This window comes from Podarcis gaigeae (genome assembly GCF_964106915.1).
Source record: "Podarcis gaigeae genome assembly, chromosome: 4".
Taxonomy (NCBI): domain Eukaryota; kingdom Metazoa; phylum Chordata; class Lepidosauria; order Squamata; family Lacertidae; genus Podarcis; species Podarcis gaigeae.
The window spans coordinates 70,735,881-70,756,875 of NC_139677.1; the positions used below are offsets into that span (position 1 = coordinate 70,735,881).

The 20,995-nt window shown below is 40.9% G+C and overlaps 1 protein-coding gene across 2 annotated transcripts in view; it reads left to right on the plus strand.

Moving 5' to 3' along the window:
* The window catches only part of MYH15 (myosin heavy chain 15), a 92,742-nt gene that overhangs the window by 13,259 nt on the left and 58,488 nt on the right, over window positions 1-20,995 (plus strand). For both annotated transcript variants that reach the window (XM_083735824.1, XM_083735825.1), the window contains exons 5-15: window positions 881-1,024; window positions 3,839-3,995; window positions 6,944-6,971; window positions 8,676-8,769; window positions 9,980-10,000; window positions 11,019-11,111; window positions 13,197-13,260; window positions 13,357-13,455; window positions 15,977-16,080; window positions 19,877-20,015; window positions 20,763-20,881. In XM_083735824.1, coding sequence (XP_083591950.1) covers window positions 881-1,024; window positions 3,839-3,995; window positions 6,944-6,971; window positions 8,676-8,769; window positions 9,980-10,000; window positions 11,019-11,111; window positions 13,197-13,260; window positions 13,357-13,455; window positions 15,977-16,080; window positions 19,877-20,015; window positions 20,763-20,881 — 1,062 coding nt within the window. The remainder of the gene's footprint in view (window positions 1-880; window positions 1,025-3,838; window positions 3,996-6,943; window positions 6,972-8,675; window positions 8,770-9,979; window positions 10,001-11,018; window positions 11,112-13,196; window positions 13,261-13,356; window positions 13,456-15,976; window positions 16,081-19,876; window positions 20,016-20,762; window positions 20,882-20,995) is intronic.

A 20,995-nucleotide genomic window follows, 5' to 3' on the forward strand; every position in this document is an offset into this window, starting at 1 on the left:
CATTTGGTCATGGCTTGTACGAAGCCATGGATTGACTTGGCATTACATGTGAATCAGATCTGTGTGAGTTAATTGACTTACCAATGCTAGGATGTCTCTGATATCAACAACTGTCCTTTGTGAATAATGAAAATTATTCATGTAATTGTCATGGTCTGTACTTTCTGCATTTAATTTTTTTTCTGACCTCACTGTTTACAGTCACTGCTATCCCACCACCACCTGTATATCTATCTACAACCCAGGATAACGCTTAATGTACTTGATTAAATGGGCCATCACCCACAACACTCTTTTGTCATAATAAATTTGTTATTCTTTATGATGCCACAAGGGTCTTCCTTGTTTTTGCTGCCATGGTCTAATATTGCTACCCCTCTACAAGTAATTTATCTACAAACTATAATGCTTAGTAACTGTTATGTCTTCATTGGTTCCTGTTTTGTTTTAAAATCACAACAGCTTCAGGTTAATGCTTTGCTACATCCTTCATAGGCAAATTGGGATAGCATTTAGCTTATAACCAGTTCTCAGTGTTTGACCACTTTCTCCATCTTGCTTTTTAAACTTCAGATGGCCATCATCATTATTGCTTTCTTAAAAATCATGTATTCTACTGCTTACAACAGTGGGTGGCAGTATCCAACAAACTGAAATGGATAAGAGATGCATTTTCTTTTTTTCCTTTCGATCAGTCTCCCAAGAGACCAGATATTTAGGGTTGCACAGAAGCCTTCAAAGTTGAGTTTCCATTTGTGGGCAGCCTGTTCTTGAAAGTAATCCTTAAACCATCTTTTAATTTTAAAAAAGTGTTGTCAGATTGCTCTGTAGTACAGGAAGTTTGGAAAGGCTGTGGTTACAATGTTCCCTTTTCTTGCAGACAGTCACTTTGAAGGAAGATGATGTTCAACAGATGAACCCTCCCAAGTTTGACATGATTGAAGATATGGCTATGCTGACCCACCTCAACGAGGCATCTGTGCTGCATAATTTGAACAGACGCTACAGTAACTGGATGATCTATGTATGAGTCATTCATTGATTTTCATTTAAAACTGCATGTTGAATTGCGTATCCATTGTGCAGGATAAGAATCAATACTGCCAGATGGACATTCTGACCTTTGACCCCTTTGTGGTTCCTGCTCCTGGCTTATTATGCATGAGGGACTCTCCTCTGTATACTCTTTGCTCCCTTGTATATTCACTTCTGTGATCTTCCTTTGAAACTGAGTTTCTGGTGTACGGTGCTGGTCAGAAGTTTCCAGAATAACCGTTGACAGGCAGACAACCAAAATCCCCTTGGGTTCAGTTCTCTCCCCCAAAAGTAGGTTAGCTCTCTATACCCCTGTCAAGGGGTAAGGAGCTTATTGCTGCACATAGTGTCAAGTATGTGGTTAAAATGAGTGGTAGATTGTGTCATAAAATTGTAATTTTGTATGAGCTCTCCGGCAACTTCTTGAACATGGATTATCTGTCATTCGAGCCTTTACAACTACTCAGAATGCATATTACGGAATGGTTGCTATTATGTAAACCCCCCTAAGAACATAAGACTAGCCTATTGGATCAGACCAGTGGTCTATCAAGTCCAGCATCCTTTTCTCATAGTGGCCAGTCAGGTACTTATGGGAAACCTGCAAGCAGCAGGACTTGAGCACTATAGCATTCTCCCTTCCTGCAGCTTCCAGAAACTGGTGTCCAGAAAATTCCAGCAACTGGTATTCAGAACCATTACCTTTCTCATGTGGTTTTGCCTACTAGGAAGAAGACAGGAATGAGACTGCCCCCATGTGATTTCTTTAGCATCCCTGTCTCAAATGTTGTGGTGTCACCAGAAAAAGGGGGGGCATAGAAGAAGCAAAGTATATTTCTAGCTGGTCGAGTTGTTCTCTGAATTAAAATTACAATAGCAGTCTATGTTATTTGCAATGACCATCCAAGGTAGGGGTGGAGGATGACTATTCACCTTGTTTGGAGTGCTAACCGCCTGTATCCCCTCTGGTGCTTCCCATGTTCGTAATGCTCAGTACAGTGGTACCTCGGGTTACAGACGCTTCAGGATACAGACTCCGCTAACCCAGAAATAGTACCTCGGGTTAAGAACTTTGCTTCAGGATGAGAACAGAATTTGTGCAGCGGCAGCGCAGCAGCAGTGGGACGCCCCATTAGCTAAAGTGGTACCTCAAGTTAAGAACGGTTTCAGGTTAAGAACGGATCTCTAGACGAATTAAGTTCTTAACCAGAGGTACCACTGTACTAACATGTAACCTTGCCTCTAGCAAGCTAAAGTGTTTTTTTAAATCACCGTAAGTGAATTAAATTTTTGTCACTGTGTCTTATCAGATGCTGTAGCTCATTAAATGATCAAAGGTTGACTAGAGGGCTACTTTTTCATTTTTTAATGTCTGTCACATCCTTAATTCACCCATTTTATGACTGCGTCTGTGCCTTGGGCAGCTGATAGAGGTCAGAATGTTCCTGAAATACAGGTGGTGTCAAACAGTAGACAATGTGCCTCTGTGTACCCAGTCTCTAAATATGCAGGGAGCAGCTCTCTTTCTAAGATATTTGAATAAATGAGGGCACCCCTATAAATTGGGTACACCAGGCATCTGTTTACTTTGTCTCTGTGGTTTAGCCAGCCCTTACCTCTTGGTTTCACTTTGGTTGGACAATAGCTTTTCATGCTTTACACACCAGCAGAAGCAGAATAAACTACGGTAGGCATATGAAGCAAAGACACATGCTGCATAATATTATCAAGATGCAGTAGTTTCCTTTTAAAGTGCAAAGTTTGGATAATTGCTGCAGAATCTGGATGCTTATAGCATGGCGTGTGCCCAGTTCTGATTGCAACAGGAGTTGAACGCCTTTCTCAACAAATATTATTAGCCGTGAAGATTGCGTACCTTTCTAAATGCCTTGTGCAGAATTTTATTGTAGTAGATGAAGTGTTTGGTTTTGGAAAATCATGTTCCAATGCATACTAGTTTACAACGCAATTCATTGTTACTGACCATGTTCCTCATTTCCAAGGTTAAACTAATTTCTAATTGAGTTGTACTAATTAAATGAGGTTTTTTATTCGTGAGATTTTCTTAGTGGGCTTCAGTCTACACATCATCAAAGTCTGGGGATACTTCATATATATCACACCTTTCTTCAGTAGAATTCCAGGTGGCATGGATATGATTCTCAGGTGGCTTTCCATCCCATTTAGTTTTAGAAAGGTTGCTGCATCAAGTGACTATGGACCATCTATGGGAGCCCGTAGCTCTTCAGATGTTGTTGGACTCCAACTCCATCAACTCTAGTCAGCATAATCAATAGCTAGGAATGATGGGAGTTGTAGTCCAACAACATCTGGAGGGCCACATGTTCCCCATCTTTTTACCGTTATACAAGTCCCATTCAACTAATGTTGCTTTCCCTTCAAAATGTTATCATTTATATTTACAGAGGTTTGCATTTTCAGGTGAATTGTTGGAGGCTGGGAGTACGAGGAAATCTTGAGCTGAAAGTTACAAATGGTTGGCTGTGGCCAACATATCCGTTGCTCCAAAATGAAACAGACAACTTTGATACAAACCATTCTGCTATCAATGGGATTCACTTTCATTTTGTGTGTTTAGTATTAATATATGAGTAAATTTCTTTCTCAATTTCCATGCCAGTGCAGTCTGGTTCTGTTAAGCCATCTTTTGTTAAAAACAACAACGACAAACCTTACAAATGAACTGGATTAGAACAACTGCACTGTTGGCATTAGGACACAGCGCAAAATCTTCATGTTCTTTACCAAGGTTCTTAGTGATTTCTTCTGTTTTCCTTTCCAGACTTATTCGGGTCTCTTCTGTGTGACAATAAACCCTTACAAATGGCTTCCTGTCTACAAGACAGAAGTTGTTTCAGCGTACAAGGGCAAGAGACGTTCAGAGTCTCCTCCTCACATCTTCTCCATAGCTGATAATGCTTACCATGACATGCTGCGTAGTAAGTAGCGTCATTTGCCCACATGGCCCTTATTTGTTTGTCCTACAACTAAATCTTGCTTTCAAATGTTTTCCAAATGCTGACAAGAGAAGCTTCTAGGAAGGACATTTAGGCACTATATCATGAGCTAAGAGCCTGGAGATGGTAAGATCCATGATCTTCAGTGCCACTCAGATTAGGGATACTATCTACTGAACTCCTGACTGTCGGAACTGTATATCCTTGAAGTGACTTGTCGCCTAACAATGCCAGAAGGGCCACAGGTTCCCCGCTCCTGGTTTACAAGAAAGAAAGAGAAATTGTTGAGAGGATTTTTTTATTTCACCCCCAGTAATGCTTAGGTTTTATAAGACACTAAAACCATCATTACACAGTCTTCCCGTCTCTGAGCAGTGAGAAACTCCAGGGATGTGCAGCGCTCACTCTGAGTTAATTTATTTGGAAGAAGATCAATGAAAGGTTATGACAGTTTTTAAGCATTTGAATTTATTTACAGGTGCAGATCTAGATTTAATATTCCAACAGAAAGCCAAATTCATTGTCATGTGTCAGGTCTCCAACTTCCCTGACACAGTTTGCTTACTGTGCTCATAAAAACTCAGCTCTCTGTGCCTGTCTCTCAGAAACTAGACTTTATCCCTTTTGTTCACTTCCCAGGCACACACAGACCTAGCATACACCATCCTTAGCTGGATAGGGAAAGAACCCACCCACTTCAGAAGACTTAAGGGAGATCCATCTATCAAGAGCAATCAGTTAGCAATCTGCCTAAAAAAAGGTTTTGCAACTGTGTCTTAAAGGAGCTTCAGCAGTCATTCTTGCTCTCTAGTCTCTAACACTCTTTTGTCAAAACCTCCAATCTTACAACACAATGATCCAGGTCACCTTGCCTGTGTTCCTGTGCTCACATGGACCACCCATAAACAAGAATTTCTCCATGGACATCATTGTCAGAGGGTGAATCTGTGTACTCAGTAGCCCCATAACTCTTTCTGACAGTAAAGTGAATGGCAAACCTTGGTTTGCTTCAATCTCTATGTGCACCTTTCTGTTGCTCCTACCCCTGCCTGCTCCCTGTTTACACAGAGAAATAATCAGCCAGTAGGTCAGGGCACTTTCTTTTCTTTTCTTTTTTACAGTCCTGCTACCCTTTAGCTGAAAGAAAGGAATGTGCTGTAACAAATGAGCCTTCTTTGAACAGAAACCACAAGGCAGAAATAGTGATCTCAATAACTGGAGCAGCTGTTTAAGAGAAGGAGCGTGCGCTTAGCTCTCCTGTTGAAATCAATGTGTGCTAAAACTGCCTGGCTTTGGCTGCACTACAGCCAAATGTTAAAGGCCACTGACTCTAGCCTCCCTCAAGCACTGGAGCAGTGATATAACATCATGCCACCAGAACTGGAGCACACTGCAAATTCATGTCCGAGCAGCAGATTTCTTCCATCAGAGGGCAGTGGTGATGCATGCCTGATTATCTGGAGCACTAATATTTGTGCAGCCATCGACATTCTGGAACGTTACCAAGGGAGCTTGGGGTTTGTGCTCATCTGTTTCAAATGTGACTCTGCACAGAGCACAATAGGTATACTGCCATTGATAACATTAAAATAATATATCAAAGTATGAGACATTTTCCTGTCTTGTGCTTTTTGTTGGAGCTGGCTGAGTTATAATAATAGTTGAAGCATAAAAAGCCAAGCAAAATCTGTAATTATGCTTGGCACAGTAATGTGTTGGGCTTTCTAGGTCCTTATAATTATAGCATCTTTAAATGCGAGGTGCCTGCCCTTAAGAGGCATGCACTATTGTTACAGAGCTAGTTTGTCTAGATCCCCTGAACTAAGAACTTTTCCCTCACCCTATCAGGTCAGTGCAATACCGCAGCTGTATGGGTCTTGTTTGCTACTCTTGTATGGAATGACCATTCTGGGCAGGGTTGGTAGGGGAGGCAAGTACTTCAAATTCCATCGACGGTCATTTGCAAATAAAGCACATGCTTGCCCAATATAACATAAATTCCTCTAGGTTCTCTCCTCTCTCAAATCACTCGCAAACAAAAAAGATTGCTAAGCCGACATGTTACACAGCTGGTACTTTGAGACAATCTCTATGCCAAAGAAGGGGAACCTGTGGCCCTTTAGAAATTGGACTGCAACTTCTATCAACCCCAGCCAGCGCAGCCAGTTGTCAAGGAATATGGGATTTGTAGTCTAGCAGCAGCTGGAGGGCCACAAGTTCTCCATCCTTGCCCTGACCAATTGGACTGCCAATGCTGATTTCCTTTTAATTCACAAAACATGCCCTTTCATTAGAAAGCAAACAGAAGCCCCATGCTCTCGAAATTGTTGCGGGGCAACCAAACCTTTTGGTTTAAATGCAAAACTTGAAACTTCACTACGTTTCTTCCATGTAACACGAATAGAACAGATTGAAGGGAAGCATCTAACACAACAGGTTTAGAAACCCTCTAATCTGAATGTCTTTAGCTGAATGTGTTTTCCATGTTACAGAGCCTTTGATATGCTAATTAACCCCAACCTGTCAAAAACCCATCCCTCCTTTGTTTCTCTTTGCTCTCTTCAGTCCTACTTCCTTTGAAGAGCCCAATGAATTTCAACAGCACACCTTGCTCTTGGAATTTCTACCAAGAAACTGATCTGGTTAAATTGTCTTTCTCTGCTTGTGATGGAGTCATGCAATGGCTTTTGCAGCTACTTTCACAGCAGGGATATGGCACTAAATAATGGAAAGAACCCAAAATGAATTGGTTTTGCAGGCCAATGCATTTTGCCAAAGCACTCAAAATATACTAAACAAGATATTTCCCATGTTGATGGAAGTTTGCCTGAATGGGTTTCTTCTTGTTTATTTCTGTTTGTATAAGAAATTATTCCCTGGTGACTACGTAGCAAGTGCAATTACAGGTTCCTTTTTTCCCTTCTGCGCAGATCGAGAGAACCAGTCAATGCTGATCACGTAAGTGGATCTTTTTCTAGGGAGGTTATTTATGCAATGCCAAAAAAGGAAAAATGCATCTTCAAAAAGAAGGGCAAAAGAGGACACAGATTCGCTTAACATTTCTATATGCTAATTACAGTATAGATACAAATCGAGAAATAATTGCTATAATATAAATAAAAATTCAATATATCCCACCACAGTGGGAAAGATTGTGACCAATTGATCTATGTGCCTATTCAGTAACTATTTATAGTTACTTCAAGGCCCAGTTCTCCCTTCTTCTCTTCAAATCTGATCAGACGGTCCTTCACACAGAGGACTCCTTTAGAAGAGGACTGTTCTATATAAAATAGGACACATAGCCACCCCAATCTTTTCAGATGCCTCACATCAGCAAATTCAAACATCAGCAAAAGCAATTGGTTTCTAGTATGCTTACGAGAGCACACAAAACTGAAGACATTTTATTTCAAAGCACATATTCACCTTTGCTAACTTGTTTGCAAGGTTTTTCAGCATGGGCATTAAGAGAAGTAAATTTCACCCTTGGGTTCTGGGTATAAAGTTAGTTATTAGGCCAAGAGTAAGTACTTAAAAAGGGAATGCCTGGTAGGGGTGAGTGTGAGCAGAAAGGCAGTGTGGGCCTGGGTAGCAAGAATTAACCAGGGCTCCCTGGCTACTGTGCTTAAATATTGCTGTTCCTGACTGGATTTACCTGAGGTGCCTTGAGTCTGTTTCTAAGAAACACAGCTCTGTTGCGTCACAACTCAGGTCCTGATACTCATGTTTTAGTCAGTGTATATTTTGTTGGTACCTTTGTTCCAGAAGAAGAGCTGTGTTTTATTAGACCAAAGACGTACTAAGTCTCGGCCCAGTTTCCCACAGTGGCCAACCAGGTGGCTTTGAGAAGACTCACAAGGAGAGTTTCAGTAGCCCACTGTTGCCTCCACCATCTTCTATTCAGTGGTGTTTCACATGGCCATCAATAAGACTAAGGCTTGTATCTAATGTAATGCTGAATAACTTGTTCCCTTAGCCCAAGGATTTGCCCTCGGATAATTCTATTTCCCCTCTTTCTGCCCCCCCTTGCCCTCCTCAAATCTGCTCCAGAAGGCTGGGAGAAAGCCCAATAAGAGATTTAGGAAGTGAATGAGAGGGGGGGAAAGTTCCAAATGTAAATTATTGCACTGATGGAATGAGTTAGTGGGATACTGCTTGATAGCGCTATCCTTTCCATACTCCTATCCTCTTGTGTGCCCAGACGCCACGGTTCTCAGCATCCCAACTTAGAGAACAAAATCAGACATAACGCAGTGTATTTGGGTCAAATAAGGTCACAACTGGCCTCCTTTTATACTCAAGGAGCAGACCCAAGTGCTGCCAGTTGGGTTTGCTCCCTGGCTGAGCACCCACCCTTTAGCCTGCTCACCATTGGCCAATTTGGCTGCAGGCATGGATTCAAACTTCCTGGCAGGCGAGGAGGCCTATCTGGCCTCCCGCCTGCTGGGAATCATCCATCACGACAAGCCTGTGTTGAATCAGCGCCAGTGGACTTACCTGTAAACATGGATCAAAAATGAATTCCTTAAAGGTGAGGTTGCTGGACATGATTCATTCAAATGTAGCACAGTTTAGAGTTTGGAAAAAAATGCAAATGTATAAGGCTGATTGAAGTGAAAAGCTTGAGATTAATAATGTCATCTTCCTTCTGTTTCATAGTGGAGAATCTGGTGCTGGCAAGACTGTGAACACAAAACGTGTCATTCAGTATTTTGCCACAGTAGCAGCAATCGGTGAACCTGGAAAAAAGAATGTAAATATTCAAATGACTGTTTTCTTCTTCTGCGCAAATAATATTTATTACCCAACAGGTGGAAGACATTCTGTTTCCAAGGCCCTGTAAGCACCAGTTAGCATGACTGTTAATTGCATGGGGATATGTGAGAAGAAGCTGTAATATTTCAAAGTGATTCGGGGGAAGCAGAGCTCATGGGAGTTTGCCCAATGAGTCTGGCTGTTGTTTATCATCATATCATCATTTATTTTTGGGGGGTTCTGAATGTGAAGAAAGGGGCAGAATGGAGAGTAGGGGTATTGAAACTGGTTCAGTATTTCAGAAGACAAAGGTCCACTTGAGCTGCTTTTAATTCTGTTTAATTATTACAGTTTGCATAGTATCTTTATCTGTGAGTTGTAAGGCTCAGTCTTCTATTTCAGTGCTGTTGATGGATTAGGCTTCAGTGGGTAGGTACATTTACGTCCATTTTGTTCCAGAAGGTTACTAAGAATTTTATATTAGAGATCTCTAGTCCTTCTTCCAGGATGACAGATCCCAGGGAAGAGTGAATGATTGTAAATCCAGTTCAAGCCTGCAGTGTAAATGTACCCTGGGGACCTGGAGATGGAACAGTGCTGTAACTGGTAATGCTCCATTAACAGCTATAGCCATTCCTGGTTCTGCTGTACTAGCACAAGCATTCTCCACCTCTGATCTGTCACCTCTTTTTCCTGTGCTTTGCAACAGAGTCATCTGGACACACGGCGAAGCATCAGGAGTAGTATAGTGTGGATAGGGACAGAGCCCTGCAAATCTAGTATGTTGGGTCAGTGGCTGGACTTCAGACTCTGGGTGGTTGGATCTAAAACATGGCAGGGACTGATGGTTTAATACCGACAGCAATAATGGACAACTTGATAGGTGTAGGAACAAAGCATGTGCAAAAAAAATTGGGTTCTGAATGTGAAGGAAGGGGAAGAATGGGGAGTATGGATATAGAAGCTGGTTTTGCAGCCATACAGAAGATCCACATATGATCCTAGGACTGGATGCCTCTTGGTTCAGGACAAGCAGCTTAGAAGTGTTGGGAAATTTACTCTAGAAGTCTTTGTAGAAAAGCAGTTGCAGAATAAAAAAGGTTTCTGAAATCACAAATAGAGCGGGATTGATAAGCAATGTTAAATGATATTTTCTAATCACTTAGACTAACTGTTTGTTTAATTGTCTTTTCATTTTTCTTTGAAAGCAACCAGCAACCAAGACTGGGGTAAGTAGATGACTTTCCTGTAATTGAATTTGTATTTCACAGATTTTGCTGACGTGCCGTGAATGTTGTTCAGAGGTGTATGTAAAACTTCATTTGCACTTGCCCTGCTTCTAAACCTAGAAGAACTCAGCTGAAATTAATTTTTGTTACAAAGCCAACTCAAAATCATAGAAACTGGCTCTGAGCAATCTAACTGTATGATCCTAAACATTTTTAGCTTTCTAGACCAATCCTATTGCATCCTTTTATACTTAGTGTTTCTTTCATTTTGTGAAGCCGGGGTCAGCCTAAGCGAGAAGTGGTTACGTTCTGCTGATTTCAACTGGAGAATATTAGCACAGGTTTCATTCAGTGACATGATTGTTGTTGTTTTTCCTTTTTACACAAACTTGCCCCTTCTTTCCCTTTCCTTCAGCTTCGCTGCATGTCTTCAGCATAAAGTATGCTGGCAAGAGACTTTATTTTTTCCAGTAGGCATTAGACTACACATCAAATCTGTTGGTTTTTAATATTTTGTATTTCATTTTAAGGGAAAGTACTATAGGTAAAATAAAAGGAGAATTCCCTGGATGCCTGAGATTCAGGTTTGGGCAAGTACTCTCTGGTGAGAGAGCCTCAGCAGAGATTTAAAACCACAAAATATACAGCAAAGTAAAGTGTGGAAAGATAGCCTGTAAGACTTTTTAAATATCCCCTTCTAAATTGCTTCCAAAGTTCCCCACTTCCCTTAGCATACAAAGAGACCACACATTTGGCATCTTTGTAAATCACTTTTAGGTTTTTTTCTTTCTTTCTTTCTTTCTTTCTTTCTTTCTTTCTTTCTTTCTTTAACAGTCAAGCAGTGCATAAATTTTATGAAATAGATATTTGGGAGTTTCCACAGCTGCATTTTTTTTAAATGGCAAACATGCATGCTGCCAAAATCGTGGAGTTTCCACCAAATCTTAAAGCCCCTTTGTTGGCAAATTATGAGTGCAGGGTTGTGCCCTAAATGTACTTCCATATTTTGCATTGTAAGGGGACTTTGGAAGATCAAATCATCCAAGCCAACCCAGCCTTGGAAGCCTTCGGGAATGCCAAAACTCTGAGAAATGACAACTCCTCACGCTTTGTAAGTATGCCTTATTGCTGTGGTACTTTACCAGTCTGCCTTCATTAGTAATACCGTATTTATAAAAAATGTTCAGCATTCAACATAGACAGCTGTACGGCTGATACTTAGGGCCTTTTCACACCTACCATTTATGGTGAAAGTGTTGTTGTTTGATCTGACATTTGTAAGAGTGAATTTGTAGCTAGTTATCGACACTTTTGCTCACACTTCGCTATTATTAGAGAGCAGTGTAGGGATTTCCTGTCAACGTGATTGGCAGGTTGTGCCTGAGCTGAGAAAAGTTCAGTAACTGTAGTCACACCCCTAATGAACTCTCGTGTTCTGCCAGCCAGTAAATGTCAGAGTTATGAGCATGAGCATGGGGATAGCTCTTTCGTGGCTATTTAATTAACTAATTCCAGAATACCAACCTTGTGGAAGTATAGGTATTTAGAAGAGGAACTACATGCCTGCCTGAGGCGATAGCAAGCCTAGTTCCTCTGATGAAATTTGGTCTGCTGCTGTCATGGCCAGTATCTTGCCTCAGTTATCTCCATCTCTTTCTGCCACATTTCTTCTCTGAACTGAGCTTGCATACCAACAGCTTGCACCCGTCAGAAGTGGCATGAAACAGGCATCTTCCCAACCCCACCCACCCTCCTCACAGAAACTGGGATGCTACTTGCACACATGCCACACAACTGAAAATATTGAGAATCCATTCTGGATCTTCACAAAAGTTGGGGGAGTGGTGGTTTGCATTCCAAGAAATATGGGGTTGTGAGGCCATTATTCTGGGATACTAGCTGAATGATACCAATGTTGTCTAGCAATATGCTCCCAAATCTAAATCCCCAATTAGCTATTCCACTATAAAATGGTAAGTGTGGAAAGGCACTTATTGAAACATCTACAGATGTTGCTTCCAGCCCCACCTTTTGCCCTTCTGACTAAGCACTTTGCAGTAGTCTCTGCCGTGTAGTGGGTGGAACAGGACTGAAGCAGCAATCCCGGTCTTCACCAAACATTCACCCAGCCAACTACACAATCCATACAACTGAAGACATGGCCTTTGTGCAGAGTTCCTAAACTTGAGAGGCAGGAATTATGCGGACAAGCTTTGAACACAGGTTGGCTTTGTCTGGAGGCTGCTGCCATGATCTTGCTTCTCCCTCTCACAACAGGTGTTTATTGAACACATTGTACATATTTTGAATGTCAGCCAGCGGACTTGAGTTCTGTTTGGACAATCACTTGATATTTATAAAGCACCCGTTACATCCTCCATACAGATATTTTTGGAGCACTTCACAGCAAAATAACGGAGCTTGCTAATTGGAACTAGGAAGGGATGGACATAGCAGCATGCATAAACCACAGGAAATGTCAGAAAGCAGAAAGGTGCATATATCCATGCAAGAAGGTTGTCAAGGGGATAATTTGACCAATTAATCAAATACAGCAATGACGTATCAATGAACTGAGTGCTGCAGCCTCCTGTCCAGCAGATGGAAGGTGGTTACGGTACATCTTCTGAATGGATGAGTGGGATGCAGATAACAACTGCAGCACAGCACAATTACCGCTGCGCTCTTGTGTAACACTGTGTTAAGTAAAGCACACAAGTCATGCAGAACAATGCCCAAAGGATGCAAAGCAAGCTGGTCACAAGTCAACAGAAGGGTTATAATTTGTTGTTATAATTATGGTATGCGGAATGCAAAGCTACTGAAACCATAGTCTGTCTCTGCAGTTTCCCGGTTCATGTACTTAACAAAGACAGAGATATGAGAATCTTTAGACACCTGAAGGTTGCACAATCTGTTTCAAGCAGATTACATTGGTCCCCCTTAATCTCACTTCGTACATGTGAGGTGATAAACCTTGCCTACCTGAAAAGAATGGTTAAAAATTATTTGAATGTATCCTCTCATCATTTAGCCCCCCCCCAACCTTAAACCATGACAACCAATATCTACAGCATCTCCAAATAGATGCCCACCCTTGGTTTTTGTTCATAATTTTAATTGGTTATATATTCCTTTTCTATCTGTTGGCTGTTGCGGTTATGTGTATTGATATATTCTCTTTTGTACAAATTAGGGTAAATTTATCAGAATCCATTTTGGAACTACAGGCAAGCTATCTTCAGCGGATATTGAAATCTGTAAGCAACATGCTAATTTCTATACTTACTTGAGCTATATATTCAGATTGCATGTTTCAACCTATTTCTCAATATAATTCTTCATTACCCAACCAGATCTGCTAGAGAAATCCCGGGTTATTTTCCAACAACCAGGTGAAAGAGACTACCATATCTTCTACCAGATCTTGTCTGGGAAAAAAGCAGAGCTACAAGGTAAGAGAAAGTGGTGTGTGCAAACTAAGAAATGCAACTATGATCAGCACTGCTGCATTAAAGAATGAAAAACTAAAGACAGATGACTTGCAGAACACAATTAGGTTCAGTAGTGGGTTGTTGTTTTTACTCTTTTTGTAACTGCTTGTTGGTGCAATCCTATGCACACTTTTATGGGAGTGAGCCCCACTGCTTTTCATTTTTTCATTTGGGGTATGTTCACATTGACAGCTCAATACACGGCAAGGTCGTTCCCCCCCTGCTGTGTTTGAAGCCTCAGTTTACATGGTTTTGTTCACCTAAGAGATAATTCTTCACCCAATACTCATGAGCTTTTTGGTTTTCCTGTCTCTGCAACATCACCCCCCCAACCCACCACTGAAGCTGTCACCTGTGCAATGGCTGTCTCAAATGTTCAAACCATTCTGCAGTATAAAACAAACGTGGCTTAATTTTTCTAATTGGATTGAAACTGGTTTGAGAAGCTACAGGGCTGATCTGGATTGGCACTAATGTTGTGTTAATGCATACTAATAGTGGGAGCACACTGGATGTGGAACTATTATGTTTTTTTTGTTTGTTTGTTATTATACCGCATCCATCTGACTTGGTTGCCCCAGCCACTCGGAGTGGCTTCCAACAGATATAAAAACATAATAAGACAGTGTTTGTGTGAACATACCCTTAAAATGCCTTTGGGCTTTGCCATGTCCTAGAATGTTATTGGTGCTGGTGCTAAACAAAGAAATCAACAAAACTTCCCAGAGTATCTGGCTTCCACCCCATTGGGTGGATCTCCTTGCTTGATTCCCTTCCATATATTTTCAAAAACAAAAACCATTTTAATTCTGTGTTTCATTAATTGCTATACTTGGGATCAATTTAATGTGTACATGGGTTCAAACGATAATGTTATATATAATTTCATTTCATTTTAGAATTGTACACTGCCTTGTAAGGGCGTTATCTCCTATCAGGCAGTTTAGAATTCCTTTCAATAAAGAAATGCTGGAAACTATGGGAGGTTCTGTGCTCAGGAGCCCATGTTCTGCTTGTGGGTATCCCAGAGGAATCTGGCTGGCCACTGTGAGAACAGGATGCTGGAACTAGGTGGGCAATTGGCCTGTCCAGCCATCTTCTTTTTTATGTTCTTACATATTATTCTCTAATATATTATTCTCTTTGAATCTGTAGATAGGGTTTTGCCTAAGACACATTTTTGCCTCGTGACATTTATACATGCTGATTGTGAGTTGATGCAGATTGCTAGAAATCCCCAGCTAGGCAGTGCTTCTTCTAATATAGCGAAGCATCCCTTTATCCATGCGCTAAATTGCTGCTTGGCAAAAGCAGTAATAATCTCATTTGAGTTCTTGTTATCCCGGCAGAGTGGTCCATCTGCTAAACCCTTAACCCAGTTAGCCTTTGCTGTGGTCTAATTAAGGAAGATTAAAGGAACTGTTTCAAAGTAATTTTGTGCTAACAGGATTTGAACGCAAATATTGTACTGTGAAAATGTACCTTCCATGGTGAATTTATTCCTCTGCTACACACGTTTGCAGAGATGGTTGCATGCATCAGTCACCACCCAATTTTTTATTTAACAATTACAATCAGTTGCTCATAAGTAGTCCTACTGAGAGAGAGAAATTACTGTCGGTAATAATGTTTATAGTACACACACATCCTGTTGTCTTAACAAATCTCCTGAGTCTTCCTTTAGTCTTGCTTTTTGGCTAATATTCTTGACTGTCATTTGAATTTCCAGTGCTTTTCTACAGGGGATCAATGCACTGGAATCAGCTGAGGCTCTTTAGTTGACTTAGAGTTTGTTGGGCCCTGTGCAATTTCTCTTGCCTTTTATCTGTTGCAGAAGAGGAAGGATCTGAAAGCAAGGCACTGTATGATACCAAGTTGACCAAGGTGTGAGACTTGGGGGCTATTGGCCAAATGGAATTAGCTGTATGAGCACAAGAGTGGCAAGGTCCATTAATTTCAACAGGTCTACTCTGAGTAAAACAGAGTTGAATACCACCCTTGATTTGAGCACAGAAATAAAGATCATTTGCAGTTCCACCTCAAGATGAAATCCAGGCACTGCAAGATGTCAGAAGTGGATTACTTATTTAACCCAGCAACATCTGAAGAGCAACAAGTTCCCTAGTCCATATCAAAGTGGTTTGTGGTGGAGGAAACTTTTATGTACTTTTGTGAACAAATAGCAGGTTGGCTCAGAAGAAATAATTGTCAGACTTCAAGTGGTGGTGTCCAACTTCTTTCTCCTGGTCTTTCCTGTGGAAGTCATGCATATGGCACTTATAAGTGATCCAATTTAGGAGCTAAAACTCTACACATTTCTGGAGGTCTAACTTCTTCCAACAATATTTCAAGGTCACTGTGATGCCACCATAAACCTTGTCTTATGACATTGCATTTATGGGTACATGTTGGCTCATGAGGTATACTCAGTAACAGACCAGATCTCAAGAAGAGAAGCTATTTTAATTTTTCTTATTTGCAGATATGCTCCTGGTGTCAACAAATCCCTACGACTTCCACTTCTGCTCACAAGGTGTAGTTACTGTTGACAATCTGGATGATGGGGAAGAGCTGCTGGCAACTGATGTAAGATATGATTCATTTTGATTAAAGATTGCAAAATCTTGCAAGCCATAATCTGTTGCAGACGTTGCTGTGGTTAGATATTTCTTTTCTTCTCACTGAAACTGTGGCAGAAGATTTGAAGCACTGCACACCCAGCACATGGGAAATGTGCTGTAGCATAGAGTAGCTGAGCACAACTGTGCTACCAAGTCAGGACATCTGGTGCATTTCAGTATTTAGGATGCTCTTAGCCTAGGGTCCCCTTTAGTCAAACCTCTCTTCTTGTTTTAAGTCTTTCAGAGTAGGAAGAGTGGGGAAATGCAGACATAGCCTTAGGGCTATGGTTTCCATTACACTTTGTAGGTTTCCATTAGGTCTTGAGTACTTAGGAAAATAATTCTTATCTCTATATATACAGATATTATAAAAAGTAACACTAAATCTGTGTATCAGCATTAATAATTCTTTAAAACTTGGCAGAGACAGTAGGTGGTATGAAACTTTTTGTTCCACAAGGGATTTCCATTGAACATTTGATACAAAGCGGTGGTCATATAATAGAATCATAGACACTAAGCAGCACTAAGAAAAACACACCAGGTATAAGAAGTCCATTTTGATGTAGGGCAGTGGTGGGTAATCTCCAGGCCACAGGCCGAATGTGGCCCTTGGGACTCTCCGCAGACTATGCCTGTGAGTAGGCCATGCTCTGCAGCCTCCTCAAGTGTCTGGGCTGTGATAATGCCTCTTGCTTGCCTGCATAGAGGAAGGAGAGACACGTGGCTGGAATGTAGCCTATTGTACAAAGTTAAGAATCAAATCTGTTGTCTCTGATCCCACTCACTTTGCTATCTCTTGTCTTGCCCACAACTGGCATGGAGGCCCCAGAAGGTTGTGCGTGGGCTGAAGGCTCTCCATCTTGATGTAGATATCTATGTAGAGATCAACTATTTTGCTCATTGCAATCTCTGTAGTCAACCTCAAGTAACCTTTTGACAGTTCCCATCAAATGTGAATGGTGCCTCACTGAGGTACTCTTGGTGACTGCTCCCGAGCTGTAAAATTTCATTCCTCTGGGATTCACAAGATATTGACATCATTATACGCACATATCCCATAATGGATTTTTAATGCTACCCTATAATGTGTTTTTAATGCTATTCCCTACGCTTTTGATGTTCTCAAGTACTTTGTAATGCATTCACATTGCACATAATGCATATTTTTGGTATGGAGAACATAGCAATCTAGAATATTCCAAATAAGTTTCCCCTGATATTGGTATTAAACCATCCATCCTTTTATAGTGTATTTAGGGATTGGAAAGGTAAGGGATCTTACTGGCTAAGGTACTTCTGTATTAACACCCCTCATCTGAACAATGGGAACAACAATTTGAGAGAAAGATAAGCCAATGCAAAAGTTACTTGCTTAGTATCCATCAGATAAATTACGTTGTTTCCAACAGACCAAGTGAGCAGCAAGCAACCAGAGGACTCGGGCATTTTGAGAATGTAGTTTTGGATACGGTAAATGATCAGAGGGCCCTGGTTTCTGCATATGTTAAAGGGAATACATTAGAATAGGCCACATGTGGTATCATACCTCAGTGAAACTGACACACATGCAGGGCACAGTGTTTCCAGACCATTGGCAGGATTGTGGTCAGGGCTGAGAGTGGCAACATATAGTGAGATTTTGGGTACTCAATGAGAGTATTATAACTAAGCGGAATTTTTTTGGAGGGGGAGAGAGGGAATGTAGTATTTAAGGGCTTATTTAGATTCATTTTAGCTGCTGAAAGATTTGTGATAATGGAACTGTGGAATGAGCAATAGGACTCTCATGGTATATCTCGGTTACAGTAAATCTTGGGAAATTACCATTGCAGAAAAGTTTATACATCAAATCCATTTCATCAAGGAACAAACAAAACAAAGCACCCTTTATTTTTTTTACAGAAAGGAGTAGCTTTTTAAAAAATGCTAATAAGATTAACAGGACAAGACAATATATAGTGATTTAGGAAAAAACAATCAATGATTTAAGTTTGTGGGGAATTCTCATTGGTGGAATACAGGAGAAGACTCACTGTTATATTTGTCAATCAGGGTGACTTAAAGCATTACAAACAATATTCTTTATCCCCCCATATTTTAATTGATTTTCCAATAATATATATTAAATGGACACAATTAAATCCACACAGTGATAAAGGGTCCACCCTCCTCTTGCCAGAAGTAAGTGTTCTTGTTCATATTATATTGTATGCTCTTCAATCATATGCATTTACTGTCTATTTTTGTCAGTCCTTCAAGCAGGGATCTTCTATATCATATCATCACCATCATCTCCATCAATCAAAGGAGACAAGACATACACAAACATAGTTCTAACAAGGAGAAAGCAGCCAGGAAATCAAGATCTGTGCTGAGGCAGCCAACATTGTGTTCTCCATTCCACATGTGTAAAAAAAAATGGCCACTAATTGGCACAGAACGTATCTGGCTTCTTTTCTCCCCTCTATACTGCTACATCATGGGTTATTTTCTCCTCAAGGAGCTATTCGTACATTGCTAAACCATAAATCTAGTCCTATAGACCTTGTAAATTTCACTAAGTTTGGACTAGAAAGATTCTCACTACTGTTGTATTAATACATTTATTCGTCTCCTCAAAAAGAGAAAGCAGAGACAAGTGAAACAACATTGTTTATGATGCCTTAAATCTCTCTCATTGATGAATATGATAGCAGTGATTGTCTTCTTCTGTATTAGTCTCATAGCAAAAAAGAATATTGTTACAGGTCTGGGGCAACAGAGTTTGGGGATGCAAGGGGACCCATAAATGCTAGAGTTAGTGAGTGCTAGAAATCAATACATGATAGAATTTAGATAATGTTTGGAGTATTGAAGGAAAGATGCCAGGCCAGGGCCTCACTTAAGATAGAAGTTATTAAGGATGGCAAAAGGTGCTGGAAGTGAGTCATTAACCCATCAATAAAAACCATCAACAGGGCAAGAGATTTTCTGACAAGGACCTAGTGGGAAGCTCCCATGGTTACCGTGGGTGGAGAAAGGTGTATGATTTCAGCTTCCATGAAATAGGAAAACAGGGAAGGTGGGGCTGTGCCCACAGAAAAAAATAGCTGTTTAACATGAGACGGGGGCTTTTTCCTAGCAAGGGTCTTTGGGAAGGAGAAGGGTGGAGCCAGAACTCCAGGCAGAAGCCATGCAGGGCAGAACCATCTTGGCAGGCTGGGACAGAGACTCCAATGCTGTGCTGCTGTGGGAAGCAAGTCCCTCTTGTGATGTAATGCTCTGAACTCTCTTCAAAGTAGACCCAGGTGTAAATATGGGTACAATAAACCACATTTCTTCAAGACTGTGCCTTGATTTCCCAATGGAAACGCAACCCTGGCTGAGCTCCTGGAACCCCTGGAACCTCAAGCAGCCGCTCGGCGTAGATTGGGTTGGTGTGTAGTACTATTATGTTCAGCTGTCATGCCATTGCAGTTGTTGGGCTATTTTTTGGGTTGATGGTTTTATTTGCTTACCTTAAACATGAAAAATCTCTCTCTCTCTCTCTCTCTCTCTTCAGTAGATTATTAGTGGTAGGAACTATTCTCTGTTTTTGAGGAATAGGGCAGATTCAAAATAAATAGCAGAGGCTTCTTGTTCCTCTAGTTTATTTTTTGAAAGATCAATACCAGAACAAGCACAAACATCAGCCGTGCCGTGAAAGAGCTCTAGAAAATAAAGCTGCATGTTGTTTCACAGGCAAGTGACAAAATGTCCTGTTCTTTTACTTTCCACAGCAAGCCATGGATATTTTGGGCTTTGTGGCGGATGAAAAGTATGGTGCCTACAAGCTCACTGGTGCCATTATGCACTTTGGAAACATGAAATTTAAACAGAGACCCAGGGAGGAGCAGGCAGAAGCTGATGGCACTGAAAGTAAGCTCTTCTGTATCTGCCCATTCACAATGTTCCATGCCCTGTGTTGAGCTGCAACGCTGCAAGGCAAGGTCTATTTTAAATTACTGCAGGGATGTTCACAAGTTACATGCAACGAGTGCACAATCTGTGTACACAAATAGTTGAGCTGTGCACATGTACAGTTATTCACAAGTAATGTTCAGCAAGTGTACAGACTGTCCACACAATAGCTATACATCAAGGGTACAATCTTTCACACAAACACTTGTACATTTGTAGGGCCAGCTTATACCTGTGTTCATTGAAACATGTGAATAAGCCTTGTTATTGCTGTATGATCTGTATTCAGATCATACATAATCTTCAAGTTTTATTCCTCTCACTTCTGCGATTATCATTTCCATGTGATTGGAACATACATATGACACTTCTGTGTTTTCCATGATGTTGATATTACTCTCCTGCGGGAAAATAAATGTCAAAACACAGCAAGAGCAGCAGCTAGACTTTCAGACTCGGGTACTTGGGGTTAGAGAAACACAGTGAATTCAGGAAGGATCTATGATGTGGAGGTCTGCCATCTTTTAAATATGTTAAATTCTAGTACAGGGTAGCTAGGGTTTATATAGCCAATTTGATTTTCATGCTCCATTGTTGCTGTTTAAAAAATGCTAGAGTCTATCCCAGTAAATGAGTGATCTGTAAATCTAAACCTGTCCTATCCTGTGTCAATGAACTTGTTGAAATATTGTAACTCTCTATCAGGTGCTGACAAAGCTGCTTACCTGATGGGAATTAATTCCTCTGATATGCTTAAGGGTTTGGTACATCCTAGAGTGAAAGTTGGAAATGAGTATGTCACCAAAGGCCAAAGTGTGGAACAGGTAAGGAGGTGTTTAAACTACATGAGCCAGCATGATGTTGTTGTTGTTGTTTAGTCGTTTAGTCGTGTCCGACTCTTCGTGACCCCATGGACCAGAGGACGCCAGGCACCTCTG